Consider the following 15,899-nt stretch of genomic DNA (forward strand, 5'->3'; position numbering starts at 1 on the left):
CCGTTCACAATCACAACAAGGATGCCATCTTGGTCAAGTTGGATCAATTGGGAGGCCAGAATGGACTATAGGGTGGTCCGGTTTATTGGAATGTGGCTTTCCTGAACTAACCCGAACAATATTCTTAATCTGGATTTCGGCGTCCCCACCATGGCTAACCAAGGTCGTGTTGTGAAAACAACTTCTCCCAAGGGATTGCTGCAGCGGGACGCTCTGACCTGTTGTTTCTCTTCTCTTGGCCCAACACGGACTTCTCCATGGCGACTGCTATGTATCGCAATGACACCCTGCCAACTGAGCTTCAGGTGAGCTCCATCATCATATATACCGGACCAGGTCATAAATCAGGAGGACTCAGTAGTCAGGAAGCAGACTACCAGTGCCAGACAGCTTTGAACCTTCTGTCCCTTCGGCCCCCCAAATCCAAAAATGAGACAAATGGTGCACCGGTAGAGAAGTCAAACCTGCTAACGTCCACAAACTGTCCGTGCTGATCTGGGCGGTGTTGCCATTAAAGAAGACCATTAAATTGTAGTTGGCTCTGTAAGAAAAAACAGCGGTGACGCCGGTGTCGTTCTTGCTGTACTCCATGCCGCCATGCGTCTCCGTCGAAGCCGTCAAGTTCAGCTCGGTGTTGTTGACCTGCACGGCGGCGGGAAGCCAACGTGAGTCGTCGGAGACTTTAGATTTTCATCATTCATTCACCTTCACTTGAACTGCCGGTCCCAGTTGAACGACCTCGTCCAAGTCCGTCAGGTGAATGATCATGTGGTCCAAGAACATGACGTCTTTACGACGGCGTTCCTTGAACACGCCTACAATCTGCACGTTCGATTCCGAGAAGAGTGTGTATGCGCAGCGGTCGTCCACCGAGGCGGAGTAGTTTGCATCAAAGGTAACCACGTTGGAAGCGGTCACTGTGCACACGTTGACTTCTCTCACACAGCTGGAAGAATTGCTGCGGTTAGCGCCACTGTGATGGCAGGTTGCACAGTGAACACAGATGGAAATATTTACTTGTCGTTTGGCTGGACAAGTACATTCTTCTCTGATGCCAAAGAACAATTTACAAAGGTGCCGTCCGAGCTGCAGCCGGTGCTGTCAGGGAAGTAATATTGCCCTGTAAACAACATAAAGACTAAGTAAGCTAGTCGCACGCCACGCAGGACGGGGTTTCAGGTTTGACCATTGAAATAGCAGCCGCTGATTGAAACGAAGACATTCTGTTCGTTCGATGAGGTTTCATTGATCGTTTCCCCGTCGATGGAAACGATGAGGTTCTGCACAAGACATGACAGTCACAAGGGTGTGCTAGCTTAGGCTATGTTCCCCAACGTTGTCATGTACTCACCAGTCCACTTCCTTTTGTGCCAACTTGCAGCACTCCTTGATCACCAAATGTGCGGAAGAAAAGGCTATACTGTGGAGGTGGAAACCAGAGGTCTTCAATTCAAATTGAGTAAGGTCCGTGAATGCAATGTATTTCACAACAAAGATCCGAACCTTATTTGACCTTTTTTTGGATCAAACAGACTTCGGCGAATCGGAGCGCCACAATGCGGCCATCCGATATATGCGAGGGAAATTTAATGGAAATGCATTTTAACGGGACTGGAGATTTTGTCCGAAATAGGCGAAATCCGTTATAAAAAATCCGATATATGCAATGAATTTTTATTGGAAATGCATTACAGAAAAATTGGTTCTTTTTTATCTGTCCGTTGTGAGCGAATTTCCGATATATCCGAGGTTTACTGTATATATGTTATCCCATTCACTTGAATTGGTCACAGGCCCGTCAAAGGCCAATCCAAAGTCCACCATTTGGTGATGGGTGGTATAAACAGACAAAGTGATGAGAGGAAGTGACATGTTTGTTGATCAAACACTTACTATGGTCCTCTGATCCCCATTTAGAATATTCAGCGTAGATACGCAGGTAGAGCGTCCAGTCAGCTCTGGTATTTTTCTATGGTAGATACTCCCTACATTCAGGTCTGAGTTCTCGGTCTTTGAGGCTGCCTCCGCTGATAATGCAACAAGGACCTTCAAACAGGCGCCACGGTTGTAGTCATCAAAACAGACATCGACAGTATCGTCAGAGATGTTCACCTGGATGGGAAACATTAGAAGAACATTTCTAATGACATGGCAAGATGGCGCTATTTTTTGTTGTTGGAGATAATCCAGTGTGGCGTTCAGGACTGATTTAAGTCATGTCACTGTTTGTTGAAAGCAGGTCTTTGGCTGGAGGGCTATGTGACTCACGTATGCCGTTCTGAACCGCCGTCCCAGGGCCGTGATCGTACATGAACCGAAGTCAAACGTGTTTGCGTAAGATTGAGCTGTCCCACCTAAAGAACAGGAGACCAGTTCAGAGGTGTGTTCAGAAGACTGAAAGTTGGGCGTGGTTACCTGGCAAAAGGCTGAAGGCAGCCGTGACGACCAGGAGGAGGAGCATGTTGGAGACAACCAATCAGCTGTCGGAGATCTGCAAAATACATCAGACGAGCACATCGAGTCTGTTCAGGTTCAGCTTTCATTCTCTTCTTTGGATTTGGTTCTTTCTGTGGTGCTTCCCTGGTTCTGTGTTGGACCCATTTGGGATCTGCTTGTGGTTCAGCTTTGGATGTGGTAACAGTAAGGGGCCTTCAAACGCACCACGTGTTAGATAATGAGGATAATGAGGATTGGAAGTGAGCCCTAAAAGCAGTTTTGGATGGCTTTGCACGCAGAGTTCCACTGACGCAACTCCAACTTACTTATATGGGCGTGCCCAGTTGAGCAATTTCTCCTGAGAAAGAGTTTTCAAAATTTGTGAGGCAAAACTACTTTTGCTTAGCTCAGGCAAGCATCAGGCAGAAGTGGTTGGAGTTGCTGAGTCTCTCGGCCAGCAAGAGAAAAATATGCTCATCTGTCAGCGGTACTTTACACAGGATTGTTTTGTGTACAATATAAAGCTGGACTGGGCGGTCTAGTGGTTAGCGTGCAGACCTCACAGCTAGGAGACCAGGGTTCATTTCCACCCTCGGCCATCTCTGTGTGGAGTTTTGGAGTATGGAGTTTGCATGTTCTCCCCGTGCATGCGTGGGTTTTCTCCGGGTACTCCGGTTTCCTCCCACATTCCAAAAACATGCTAAGTTAATTGGCGACTCCAAATTGTCCATAGGTATGAATGTGAGTGTGAATGGTTGTTTGTCTATATGTGCCCTGTGATTGGCTGGCCACCAGTCCAGGGTTTACCCCGCCTCTCGCCCGAAGGCAGCTGGGATAGGCTCCAGCACCCCCGCGACCCGGGTCATGTTGAAGAGTCTATCAGTGTCCTAACTGTGTTCATCAGAAAAAAAAGGGGTTCGGCAGCTGTCCCGGAGTCCTCGGGAGTTCTTGGGAGTGTTTTCTGTGTGCGGGTTAAGGTGTGTAGCTGCTCTATAGGAGTCCACAACTCAGTACAAAGGGTGGGAAAATGAGCACAATAGGTCCCCTTTAAAGTTGCCCTAGCATTAGCAAGTGAAGATGCTATTGCTATCAGTTGCCCTCTTCTCCGTCCACGTCCATCCCCGAGTTATACAGCCAAGTTCTCCAATCAGACTCCATGACTAGATCCCGACTATTCCTGCACCTGATGCTAATCAATGCTTATCAGGTCCAGACAAAGTCCCCGTCTACACACCAACGCTTCTCTCACTAATGTATTTGTGGGAGGTTTAAAAAAAATATCGGATCAGTAAGTAGTCTCACCCAGACAGGAATTGTTCAGCGGGTGAAAATGACGTGATACATAGTGATGTGTGGTGCCATAAACATATAAACAGACGCCATGTGACACCAAATCTATCGAAGGAGAAAGACCGCATGCGAATGAAGTCCATGCAGAATTTGGGATTTAGCATTTTGGAGAACAGAAGAAAGAAAATATCAGGAGAATGTCGGTTGTGGTTTGCTTTAGCCAGAATTTTCCACTCTGGAAGCCATTTAAAAAAAAAACAAAAAAAAAACTCTTTCACCGTTTCAGGGCAGCCGGAACGCCGTTTCCGTGTGGATGAAATTCTGAGAGCATACTTTGCCGGTTCAACCTGAAAACCCAAAACTCTCTCATTCCCGTTCTCCACCTCCGACACCAAGCCGCTGCTACCGTGTGTCCCAAGTCTCACCGTCTCCATCATCATCGTTTTCTATGCCGCTTATTCTTACGAAGGTTGCGGGTATGCTGGAGCCTATCCCAATGGCTGAGAGCCAAGATGGCGGTCAGACAATAAGTCATAAATCCAACTGAATTGGATACAATTATCTCAAGGCTTTCATCCAGTGTTCAGTCCAATCCATCCAAGTCCTTCATGATGTCTCCACCTTGGTTGGAGGTGTTGGAACAGGATCATTTGTTGGATGGAGAAAAGTCCAAACCAGACCTGACTCTGTTTTTTCGAAAAAGTCACCCCAGGAACCACTGGGCAAAACAGCCAAATATCATCTTCATCTTACCTTCTGGATGATGGAGATGTTGTCACCTGGCGCTGGCGTGAAGAAATGCTGCTCATCATAGCTGAAATGAAGAGAAATTGTGAAAGAAGGAATGCCGCCAAACTGGTCTGGCTGAAGTGCGGCATTCCAGCGCTAGCAAACATCTCATTTCATCTTCACCTTCAAGGAGCCGGTGGAGACGCTTGACGAACGCTCCTCAGATGTCTACCATTGTTTACAGATTTGAAGGCTCCGTGATGCCAAAGGGGAGACGACAGGTGTGGAATGTACCGTATGTGGGAGGGCATGAGAACATGGGCTGTCCCTGGAGATGCAACCACTATTATTATATATGGAATATACGTATATATGCAATTAAGCATCGGAATGCCACATTGTTGGCTCCGAGAACGACGGCTGACATCAGCAAGGAGATGATTGAAGGTTTTGAGACCAGATAGCTGGATGACATGTCAAAGAAACATCTCATTAAATTTTCTGGAATGTGGTTCTACAGAAATGTCTTGGTTTAAATTGTTTTTGCTTCACCTGAGAGTAGATGTAGCCATCACAACCTCCTCAGGCTTGGACACCTAACCCAAATGGGACTAGACCCTCAAAGTAAGGAAAAGGATTCATAGCATCTCTTCATCCTTCCTGGTGACTCATGGGGTCCCACCAGGTGGAATACTGTCTTATGTGCTTTTCACTTTTGTTATGGATAATCTTTCCCAAAAAGGGGAATGGATGCACAGTGGGACATCTGGAACGGTTCAGGGACCCCTGAGGCATTGACCAGCGTGTTCTTGTAGAGCACGTGGCTGGCGTTGGCCTGGACAAGACAGCAGGTCACATGTTGTCTGCTCTTCCACGGCGGGACGCCACGCTTCCTTTTCCGGTGTCCGCTCTTGGACGGCGGGACCCCATGCCTTTTTTTCTGGTGTCCGCTCTTCCACGGCGGGACGCCACGCCCTTTTTTCGGTGTCCGCTCTTCCATGGTGAGACGCCACGCCTCCTTTTCCGGTGTCCGCTCTTACACGGCGGGACCCCACGCCTCCTTTTCTGGTGTCCGCTCTTCCATGGCGGGACGCCATGGCTCCTTTTCCGGTGTCCGCTTTTCCTCAGTGGGACCCCACGCCTCCTTTTCCGGTGTCCGCTCTTCTACGGTGGGACCCCACGCCTTTTTTTCTGGTGTCCGCTCTTCCACGGTGGTACACCACGCCTCCTTTTCCGGTGTCCGCTCTTACACGGCGGGACCCCACGCCTCCTTTTCTGGTGTCCGCTCTTCCATGGCGGGACGCCACGGCTCCTTTTCCGGTGTCCGCTTTTCCTCAGTGGGACCCCACGCCTCCTTTTCCGGTGTCCGCTCTTCCATGGCGGGACGCCACGGCTCCTTTTCCGGTGTCCGCTTTTCCTCAGTGGGACCCCACGCCTCCTTTTCCGGTGTCCGCTCTTCTACGGTGGGACCCCACGCCTTTTTTTCTGGTGTCCGCTCTTCCACGGCGGTACACCACGCCTCCTTTTCCGGTGTCCGCTCTTCCATGGCGGGACGCCACGCCCTTTTTCTGGTGTCCGCTCTTCCATGGTGAGACGCCACGCCTCCTTTTCCGGTGTCCGCTCTTCCACGGCGGGACGCCACGCCTCCTTTTCCGGTGTCCGCTCTTCCACGGTGGGATGCCGCGCCTCCTTTTCTGGTGTCCGCTCTTCCATGACGGGACGCCACGCCTCCTTTTACGGTGCCCACTCTTCGACGGCGGGACCCCACGCCTTTTTTTCTGGTGCAGCCAAATGCCATCTCCTTTTACCTTCTGGATGATGGAGATGCTGTCAGCTGGTGCTGGCGTTGAGAAATGATGCTCATCATAACTGAAAGAAGGAATGCCACCAAACTGGCCCGGCTGAAGTGAAGCATTCAGCGCTAGCAAACATCTCATTTCATCTTCAAGGAGCCGGCGGAGATGCTTGACGAACGCTCCTCAGATGTCTGCCATTGCTTACCGTTTTGAAGGCTCCATGATGCCAGAGGGGAGACGACAGGTGTAACCTTGTGGAATGTACCATATGTGGGAGAGCATGAGAACATGGGCTGTCCCTGGAGATGATTCCACTATTATTATATACGGAATAAAGATCGGTGATACAATTAAGCATCGGAATGCCACATTGTTGGCTCCAAGAATGACAGCTGACATCAGCAAGGAGATGATTGAATAATTTAGGAGACAAAATGGCTGGAGGACATGTCAAAGAAACATTAAATTAAAAAAAATGTCTTTTCTGGAATGCGGTTCAACAGAAATGTCCTCTTTGTCTTTAAATTGGTTCTGCTTCCAAACAGCCTGCTGTCACGCTACTGTCAGGCCGCAAGGCTTCCGCTGAGACGAGATGTAGACATCACAACCTCCACAGGCTGGCACACCTAACCCAAATAGGACTAGACCAGGGGTCTCAAACACGCGGCCCAGGACACTAGTTTGAGGCCCCAGCCTTGATATGAAAGTTTAATGTTAGTTGATATGGATGCTGTATGGTATCATGTACCCAGAAAAAAATATTCAGTTTGATTCATGTTCATGTTAAAGGTTAAATAACTGTTAATAGTTATCCTCCCTATCCGTGTGGAAGTGGTAAGTTTTGGGCTATTTAAGTTTAAAGGAAATAACTTGAAGGCTACCGTTTAGGTCGCTAGCTCCCTAGTTTGCGAGTTAGCATGTGTCTCAAGACCCTGCAGTTGCGCAATATGTTGTAAATAAGAGTATAAATGTGACTATAGCCGTGTTTTGTCATGTCTACAGGGCTCTAATAATGCTTTGTTCATTTTAATAATTTGTCTACCCACCAACTATATGTGTTATATGTTTTTATTATTTGCTGTTTTATTATTATTATATTTATTTATTACTGATTGATAGATTTTCTTTATTCTTGATTTTATTTATTTTTCATCTTATTTGGTGTAAAAAAATAAAAAGTAAGATATTTGTGTTTTGTCATGTTAATGTCAATGCTAACATTTTACCAGCGGGTGGTGCTACACATGACGTAGTGGACTTGCTTCACACTACATTACCCAAGAAGCATTGTGCACACTAGCAATTCTTAAAGGGGACCTACTGTATGAAGCTGATTTTGGGGCCTTTGTATTGAGTTGTGGACTCCTGTAGAGCAGCTAAACATGTAGTCTGGTCTTCTTTCTGCAGTATTTCCATGGACTTCCTGCTGCCGACTCGATTGACGCTGTGATCGGTCACACTCCCAAGCGCTCCTGAGGACCTCCAGATACGCATAGCTCCATGTTGACTCATTGATTTCATTGCATGAAACATTTGTTGTGGCTTTTGTTTGCAGGGTGTGATGAATGGAACATACATAGACTAAAAAGCATGAATACAAAATCACTTAATATTCAATATTGTTCAAAATGTACGTATTATATTTACACAGGGAGCATCAGAAGAGAGGAAGTTCCCGTGAATCTCAGCCCAACAGACGGCTACATAGTCCAGCATGAGGTCCACGCTATCCTGTTCACTCTTGGACCCCCAAAAATTGAGCTATGACATGCTTCATACATCCGAGGAACCAATGGGCTTCAGGTGACCAAATCCCTGATTTGACGTTCCCAAACATCACCAGGGCTTCTCCACTGGCCTTCAGGGTCATCCTATACGGCATAACCTGTCCTCATCTGTCTTGTGTCTTTGCAGCCATTGGGAGAACTTGGCAAGCATGGTGGGGGCTCATGGTGGAGGCTCACGGTGGCAGCATGGTGGGGGCTCACGGTGGCAGCATGGTGGGGGCTCGCAGTGGCAGCATGGTGGGGGCTCATGGTGACAACATGGTGGGGGCTCACGGTGACAACATGGTGGGGGCTCACCGTGGCAGCATGGTGGGGGCTCATGATGGTAGCACGGTGGCACCACGGTGGGGGCTCACGGTGGCACAATGGTGGGGGCCCCAGGTGGGGGCTCACGGTGGCAGCATGGTGGGGGATAGTGGTGGCAGCATGGTGGTGGCCCATGGTGCCAGCACGGTGGGGGCTCATGGTGGCAGCATGGTGGGGCTCACGGTGACAGCATGGTGGCAGCATGGTGGGGGCTCATGATGGTAGCACGGTGGCACCACGGTGGGGGCTAGTGGTGGCAGCACGGTGGGGGCTCATGGTGCCAGCACGGTGGGGGCTCACGGTGGAAGCATGGTGGGGGCTCACGGTGGCAGCATGGTGTGGGCTCACGGTGCCAACACAGTGGGGGCTTGCGGTGACAGCATGGTGAGGACTCATGGTGCCAGCACGGTGGGGGCTCACTTTGGCATCATGGTGTGGGCTCACGGTGCCAACACAGTGGGGGCTTGCGGTGACAGCATGGTGAGGACTCATGGTGCCAGCACGGTGGGGGCTCACGGTGGCAGGGAGGGCCAGAGGCGGACAGAGAGAGGAGGACATGATGGACGGCTTGTTGTGTTATAACAAGGGGAGGAGCTACATGATGGGGGTGTGATTGACAGTCACAGGCACTGCCTCCTTTGGTCGGTTGTGCTTTAGCCACGCCTCCTTTTCTCCCCACTTCCTGTTTGTGTTTGTCTCACAGCGTGATCAAGTCCATCCATTGGTCAAGGTGTGTGTGTGTGTGTGCGTGTGTGTGCGTGTGTGTGCGTGTGTGTGTGTGTGCAGGGGGGTTAGGTATAGGTTGGTTGGCATGATGGAGGGTGGGGAGGGGGGGGTGCATAAATGACAGCCGTATCCCATGATGCCTTGCGCCTGTTCCAGCAGCCAATGAAGTGTCTCCAGGGGAGTGATTATGTAGCCCCCCCCCAGTATAAGAAGGTGGCACCCCGTGTAGCCCCCCCTGAGCTGTTGGAGCATTCCCAGCCTCACCTTGGCTGGAGGGAAGACAGAACTACACGGGGTGTAGTTTTGTTAGTTGGGGGGGCTTCCTTGGGGGTCTGTGTGGACAAACATAGAGGATAAGGAAGTGCCTTTGCTTCATCGGGGGCTCCGTCCCAACACCGCCAGGCGGCCTTTCACGTGAGTACCCACCCCGTCCCAACTTGATGAGAAATACGGAAGGTTTTGGGCATTTGGGGCTCAGCGTGCACACACCAATGTGCACGTTGACAAAAACCCAAAATAGCCCGGCAAGTGGGGTTGGGGGGGCTCAGTTGGGGTGGGATGGCTTTTTAAGGGAATGGTCACTTGACCGTCGCTATGTGCCACATGGGGCTGTCAGTCACACTGCGGGGGGGCGGGGGCTATTTTTAGCAGCAATGTGCACCAGTCAGCTGAGTGACGCAAACTTATTCAAGATGGCCGACTTTTATTTTTGTAACTTCTGGGCTTTTCTGCTGAACCTGAACCTTCCAGAAGCCCTGGGGGGCGGAGCCTAAAGTGAGCGTTATTGCTGATGAACCAATGAATGAATGTCGTGAACTCTTTTTGCAGGAAATGAAATTGTCCACAAATAGAAAATTATAATTTCAAAAGCAATCAGAGCATCAAGCAACGTGGAATCTCAACAACAAGAATGTGTGTGTGTGGGGGGGGGGGGTTGGGGGGGTAACAAAGATATTGGGAATTAAAATGATTCCCATCTTTAAAACATTTCATGGATGTTTTCAATCGGTTGCTCTCCGCTTTCTCAAATCTTCTTTCTCCGCCTCCAGCTGTCGCTGTCCATCACAGCCCCAACAAGCCCCGCCCCCGACTATTTATAGCAGCCTCTTTTCACCTGTCCTCTCCCTCGGCCTCCAAAAACACTTTTCCATATGCAACTCCAGCAAATCAACGACTCATTTCTTTGCTAAAAACAATCATCCTACTCATAACTACCAACAACTACTCATCGCTAATACCTTCTGATAATAATAAATAGCCAAGTCATTATCAATAACTAATACAAATAATAAACAATAGCCAAGTCATTATCAATAATTAATACAAATAATAAACAATAGCCAAGTCATTATCAATAACTAATACAAATAATAAATAGCCAAGTCATTATCAATAACACATTAATTATCAATGCAAATAGTAAACAATGTGTGTGTGCGTGGGGAGTGGGGAGGTGGGGAGTGGGGAGTTGGGGAGTGGGGAGTGGGGGGGTGGGGAGGGGAGCCCCCCACTGGTCAGTCACAGTGAGCCATTCCGAGAAAAAGAAAGTCACACAGAGTACATACTGTAAATGTATGATAACAAGAAGTATATTGTCATGTACAGTATGTGATATTGTACATATTCAATCACGGGATAAGCTTTCATTTTTGGCTAAAATGATTTTCTTTCATATGAGGCCAAGTTTGTGGGGTAAATCTTTACTTTATGAAATCATTTCTGGATGTACAGTATTGCTCTTCACTTTGTTTTGTGCGTTTTACTGCTGAATTACTGTCACTTTTTCCTAAATGGGGTAATTGTACATGTACAGTACATGTATAGTATGTACATTCAGTATAAATACGTGGTCAGTATGAATTGTTAGATGTACATCTACAGTATGAATCGGTACATGTATTGTTCATGTACAGTATAAATCGGTAGAAGTATTGTTCATATACAGTATGAATTGGTAGAAGTATTTTTTCCCGTATAGTACGACTATAAGCTTTTTGTAAAGTTTTCTGTTTGATAGAAATATGTGAGTTCTAAAAAGAGATGCGAATGTAAAATGAAATAATGTTAGGGTTTATCAGGAGACGGGGAGACGTGTGTACGGGGCCTTGAATGCATCATGCGCCATGCAGGGTACTTTAGGGATAGGCGTTAGTAAAAGTTGAATATTGTTGTTAAAAAGTGATGAAAGATGAGGTTCTAATCGTTTTTTTTTTTGGTATTTACCATGTCTACATAGAGCTCTGAAACAATATTCCTTGAAAATCAGTCAGTCATAGCTTTTGAAAAATGTCTGTTATATTTTTTTTTGTGACGCTCCCTGGTTAGACAATTAGACACAATGTGGCAAACAGTGCTTTTATTTTGAAGGCTGGAAGTTTGTTGTGTGTGTGTGTTGACGAGTTGAGAACCTGCGTGTCATTAGCAGGCATTATAAAACCCTCCTGACATGTCATCAGTAAAACACAACAACATGTATACACACACACACACACACACACAGTCGCCCTAGCATGCTCTGCTAAACTAAGCTAACACCGCTAGCTTCCATTCACGCTACATAAGAGAGGTGTTTTTAAGGTTGTAGTAGTATAGTGTAGTAGTAACCGGTCAGTAGTAACAACCACACATTGATCTATTATTTACATAAATACTATTATATACTATAATATTTACACAATTCATATTATGTATTATTTACACAACTAATATTGTGTAATATTGGCACAATGGCTATGATATAATATTAACACAATTAATGTTGTGTAATATTTACACAACAAATATGATGTAATATTTACACACAAATATGATATATATATATATAATAGTAATGGTAATGGTTTAATTTCATTTGAACATGCATCAGATTCCAATTGAATGCATCCCATAATCAGTTCCCAGTTCCACATGTCCAAAAGGAGTAGGAAGAAGCAAAGCTTATTAAATCCTACCCCTCCATCTGGTACTTTTACAATCACTAACTGTTACATTTGTTCACTTCCTGCTTTCCTAATATAGTTTCAGTTTTTTTTTTTGCAACATGGTTTGCTTGTATTGTTTCTTGAATTGGCTCATCGTTGTGCATGAATTTTTTAATTAATTTTTTTAAATTAATTTTTTTATTTTTTAAATTTTGTTTAAAAAAAGTTACAATTTTCAAAATTAAAAAAATATATTTTTAATTTTTTTATTTTTTGTCACGTACCAAAGTACGAGGCGATATGACCGTCCAATGCCATAGTGTGTACCACAGTATTCAAGACTCTTCATCCTTGTATTTAGCAAACATCAACTGCTTGTATTGTTTCTTGAATTGGCTCATCGTTGTGCATTGTTTGATTTCCTTACTCAATCCATTCCATAGTTTGATTCCACATACTGAAATGTTATGGCTAGCATAACGTAGTCCTAGCATAGAAGCGTTTCAAATGTACTTCTTCCCTGAGATCATATTTCTCCTCTCTTGTAGAGAAGTATTGCATGACATTTTTTAGCTAATTGGTTATTTTTAGCATTATGCATTATTTTAGCTGTTTGAAGATGAACTATATCATCAGCAGGTTGAAGTATTGGTGATTTTAGAAATAAGGAGTTAGTATGTTCTGTGTAGGCGGCATTATGAATTATCCTTACTGGCCTTTTTTGCAGTACATTTAGCGAATGAGTGAAGTTTGCTTTTATAGTTATTAGCCCATAAGTAAGATATGGTAGAACCAGAGAGCAATAAAGAGTGTGGAGTGTTTTCTGATTGAGAAAAATTTTGTTAAATATTGAAATATTTCTGGTCACCTTATGTTGTATATTTGTAATATGAGGTTTCCAGCTCATATTTTCATCTGTTGTGATCCCTAGAAATGTATTTTCCTTCACTCTTTCATGTCTACATCGCCTATTTGTATTTTCTGGTGGGTGTCCTTTCTGCTGTTAGCAGACAGCATGATTTTAGTTTTATTTAAGTTCAAGGACAATCTATTATCGTCAAATGATACGAGTTGCGTTTCCCTGCAGGCTGCCGAGTAACATGTCGACACAGGCGCCAACATTCACGCAGCCGCTTCAGAGCGTTGTGGCACTTGAGGGTAGTGCCGCCACGTTCCAGGCTCAAGTTAATGGTAAGAACGCGGTACCAGTCTGTTCTTTAAAAATGGCCTGGTCTCGTTCTCTGGTGAAGCAGAAGAAGAGCATTTCAGATCCCATCTCCCCTTCCAGGTTGCCCAGTTCCTGAGGTGAGCTGGTTCCGTGATGGCCAGGTTCTTTCCGCTGCCGCTTTGCCCGGCGTTCAGATCTCGTTCAGCGACGGCCACGCTGTTCTGAAGATCCCCGCCGTGACCGCCGCACACAGCGGAAGATTTTCTGTACGAGCTACCAATGGAGCCGGACAAGCCACCAGCACCGCCGAACTTCTTGTCACAGGTGAGAACCCAACTGGACGTGTGACCTCTGCGGACTTAGAGACTGGTGGTCTTTAGCTCTTCGGGTAGTCAAACTTGTGACACAGAAAAGTCTCTTCATCTTCTGTACTTGAACTTTGATTTTTCTTCATCATGTCCAGCGGAGACGGCACCTCCGAGTTTCCTTCAGAGACTTCAGAGCTCCACCGTGAGACAAGGCAGTCAAGTGAGACTCAACGTCCGAGTCACTGGCATCCCGGCACCCACGGTCAAGTTCTATCGGGAAGGAGCTGAGATCCAGAGCTCGGCTGACTTCCAGATCCTCCAGGAAGGAGACCAGTACAGTCTGATGATTGCTGAGGTTTTCCCAGAGGATTCCGGGACCTATTCTGTGACCGCCAGCAACAGCAGCGGTCGAGCCACGTCGTCTGCAGAGCTGATGGTTCAGGGTGAGTGTTTGCAACGTGTTGTCTCTTTTCAAATAAAAGTATGCTAATGCGAATGTTTGAATGTACGGTCCATCACGTAAGTCCATCACAAATCCATGGAGGGAGTAGAAGTCAACTGTCCTCAACATGCAAACTCCACACAGAGATGGCCGAGGGTGGGGAAAGACAAAATAAGAAGCCAAAAAGTTACCACTTCCACACAAAACAGGAGGAGAACTCATTCATTCATTCATTTTCTACCGCTTATCCTCATGAGGGGGGGGGGTGAACATGCAAACTCCACACAGAGATGGCAGAGGGTGGAATTGAACCCGGGTCTCCTAGCTGTGAGGCATGCGCGCTAACCACTCATCCACTGTGCAGTTATTATTATTATTATTATTATAATAATTATTATTATTATCATTATTCTAGATAGTCAGTCATGGCATACCTTAGGGTTCCGTGCTAGAACCTTATATTGGTCGGCGTTTTTATGTCCTTGTTAGGCAATATATCTTGAAGACCTCCTAAACCTCAACCCAGGAGAACACTTACTTACCACTCCTCCCCCACTCAGACACCCTCCCCCAATGTAGAAGTCAACTCAAAACTCATCTTTTTGCTAAAGCATATAGTTAGAACTGGACCCTGATACCGGGACCAGAAAGTTCCTTGGCCTGGGGAAATTCCGCCAACTAACTTGAGGACATTTTGTGGACATTCAGGTGAGGAGGCTGTGCCGGCCAAGAAAACCAAGACGGTGGTTTCCAGCTTACAGACACATCAGACCAGAGTGGAGAAGGTACAAAATCTGATGGAACTCCAGTCTGGTTATCCGAACGCTTCCGTTTTTGTCTCGTTGAAACGTTTAGCAAGTTCATCCCTCATGTTCTTCTTCATCAGAGGACAGAGGCCAGTTTTCAGACCACAGCCATGATGGAGATGCAGGTGGAAGGTGCCGAGCTGATGCACAAAACCCCACCCAGAGTCGCCCCCAAACCTGCATCCATGTCGCCAACCCAGTCGTCGTTGGTCACGAAGGTGACCGGCGCACGGCAGCAGTCGCCGTCGCCTGTGAGACACGTGAAGGCGCCGACGTCCACACCAGTCAGGTAGATAGATGGATTTACACGAGTCATTAGAGACCGCGGTTCTCACCTCACGTCCCCGCTTCAGGCCCATCGTGTCCCCGATCAGCGCACACAAGCAGGTCGGTTCCGGTTCGGATGTCCTTCCCCCCTGGAAGCAGACAGGCTACGTGACCGAGGTCGGCTACAGCAGCAGCGCTACGCTCATGGAAGAGTCGAGGCAGGTCATCGGCATCACACAGGTGAGGGCACCACAGACCCTGACCCAGATTTCTTGGGGTCTGACTTGTTGGTGGTTTTGGGGAGACTAACAGAAGGTGTGGTAACCATGACAACTGTTATGTCTGTCAGTGGGATTTCCGCTATCTTCATCGTCTTTTTAGTTTTGCTCTCGGTGTAAAAATGTCCCAGTGGGGTCCGTCCACACTAACATGTTTGTTCAGTTTTTGGATACGGACAGAAGCAGGCAGGTGTGAGTGTAGAACTTTACCGAATAAATTCAAACGTCTCTTAAGTCTACTCCAGACCGTGATGGATTCCTTTGTAGAACCGCAGTAGCAACTGCCTGATTCGGTCCTGAGATTCTGAACTGTCCTGCTGGTTTGTCTCCAGGCCGGGGGAGGGAAAAGGTCCGGGGCGGTGGCCACAGTGGTGGCCGCCGTAGATCTGGCACGTGTCTGTGAACCTGTGCATGATGAGGGTGGTCCAGGGCAGGGCGACGTTTGGGCTTTCGAGGCAAAGTTGAGGTCACAGGTGGAGACCGGCTGGACAACCGCTCAAGACGTTCTTCGTGACTCCACCACGTCTCAGGTCAGACCGCCGTTCCACCAGAAAGAGCTTTCGGTCCCCCACAAAAAAATATTTTTGTTGGTGTGCGTAGAGTAGACCGATCTTGGTAACCGCATGAGGTTTTCTTTGT

General features: G+C 47.1%; 1 protein-coding gene across 1 annotated transcript in view; it reads left to right on the forward strand.

Annotated features, from left to right (window-relative positions):
• Positions 1 to 7,886: 7,886 nt before the first annotated feature.
• LOC131136273 (titin-like) overlaps positions 7,887 to 15,899 on the forward strand; it is a 171,937-nt gene continuing 163,924 nt past the window's right edge. Inside the window, 7 exon segments of the mRNA XM_078795446.1 lie at positions 7,887 to 8,054; positions 13,079 to 13,182; positions 13,280 to 13,483; positions 13,623 to 13,910; positions 14,618 to 14,694; positions 14,796 to 15,004; positions 15,069 to 15,222. Of these exon segments, the coding sequence (XP_078651572.1) occupies positions 7,966 to 8,054; positions 13,079 to 13,182; positions 13,280 to 13,483; positions 13,623 to 13,910; positions 14,618 to 14,694; positions 14,796 to 15,004; positions 15,069 to 15,222 (1,125 nt within the window). The 5' untranslated portion in view covers positions 7,887 to 7,965.

This window comes from Doryrhamphus excisus, linkage group LG12 (genome assembly GCF_037039965.1).
Source record: "Doryrhamphus excisus strain RoL-2023G ecotype Guam linkage group LG12, RoL_Dexc_Guam_v1.1, whole genome shotgun sequence".
NCBI lineage: Eukaryota > Metazoa > Chordata > Actinopteri > Syngnathiformes > Syngnathidae > Doryrhamphus > Doryrhamphus excisus.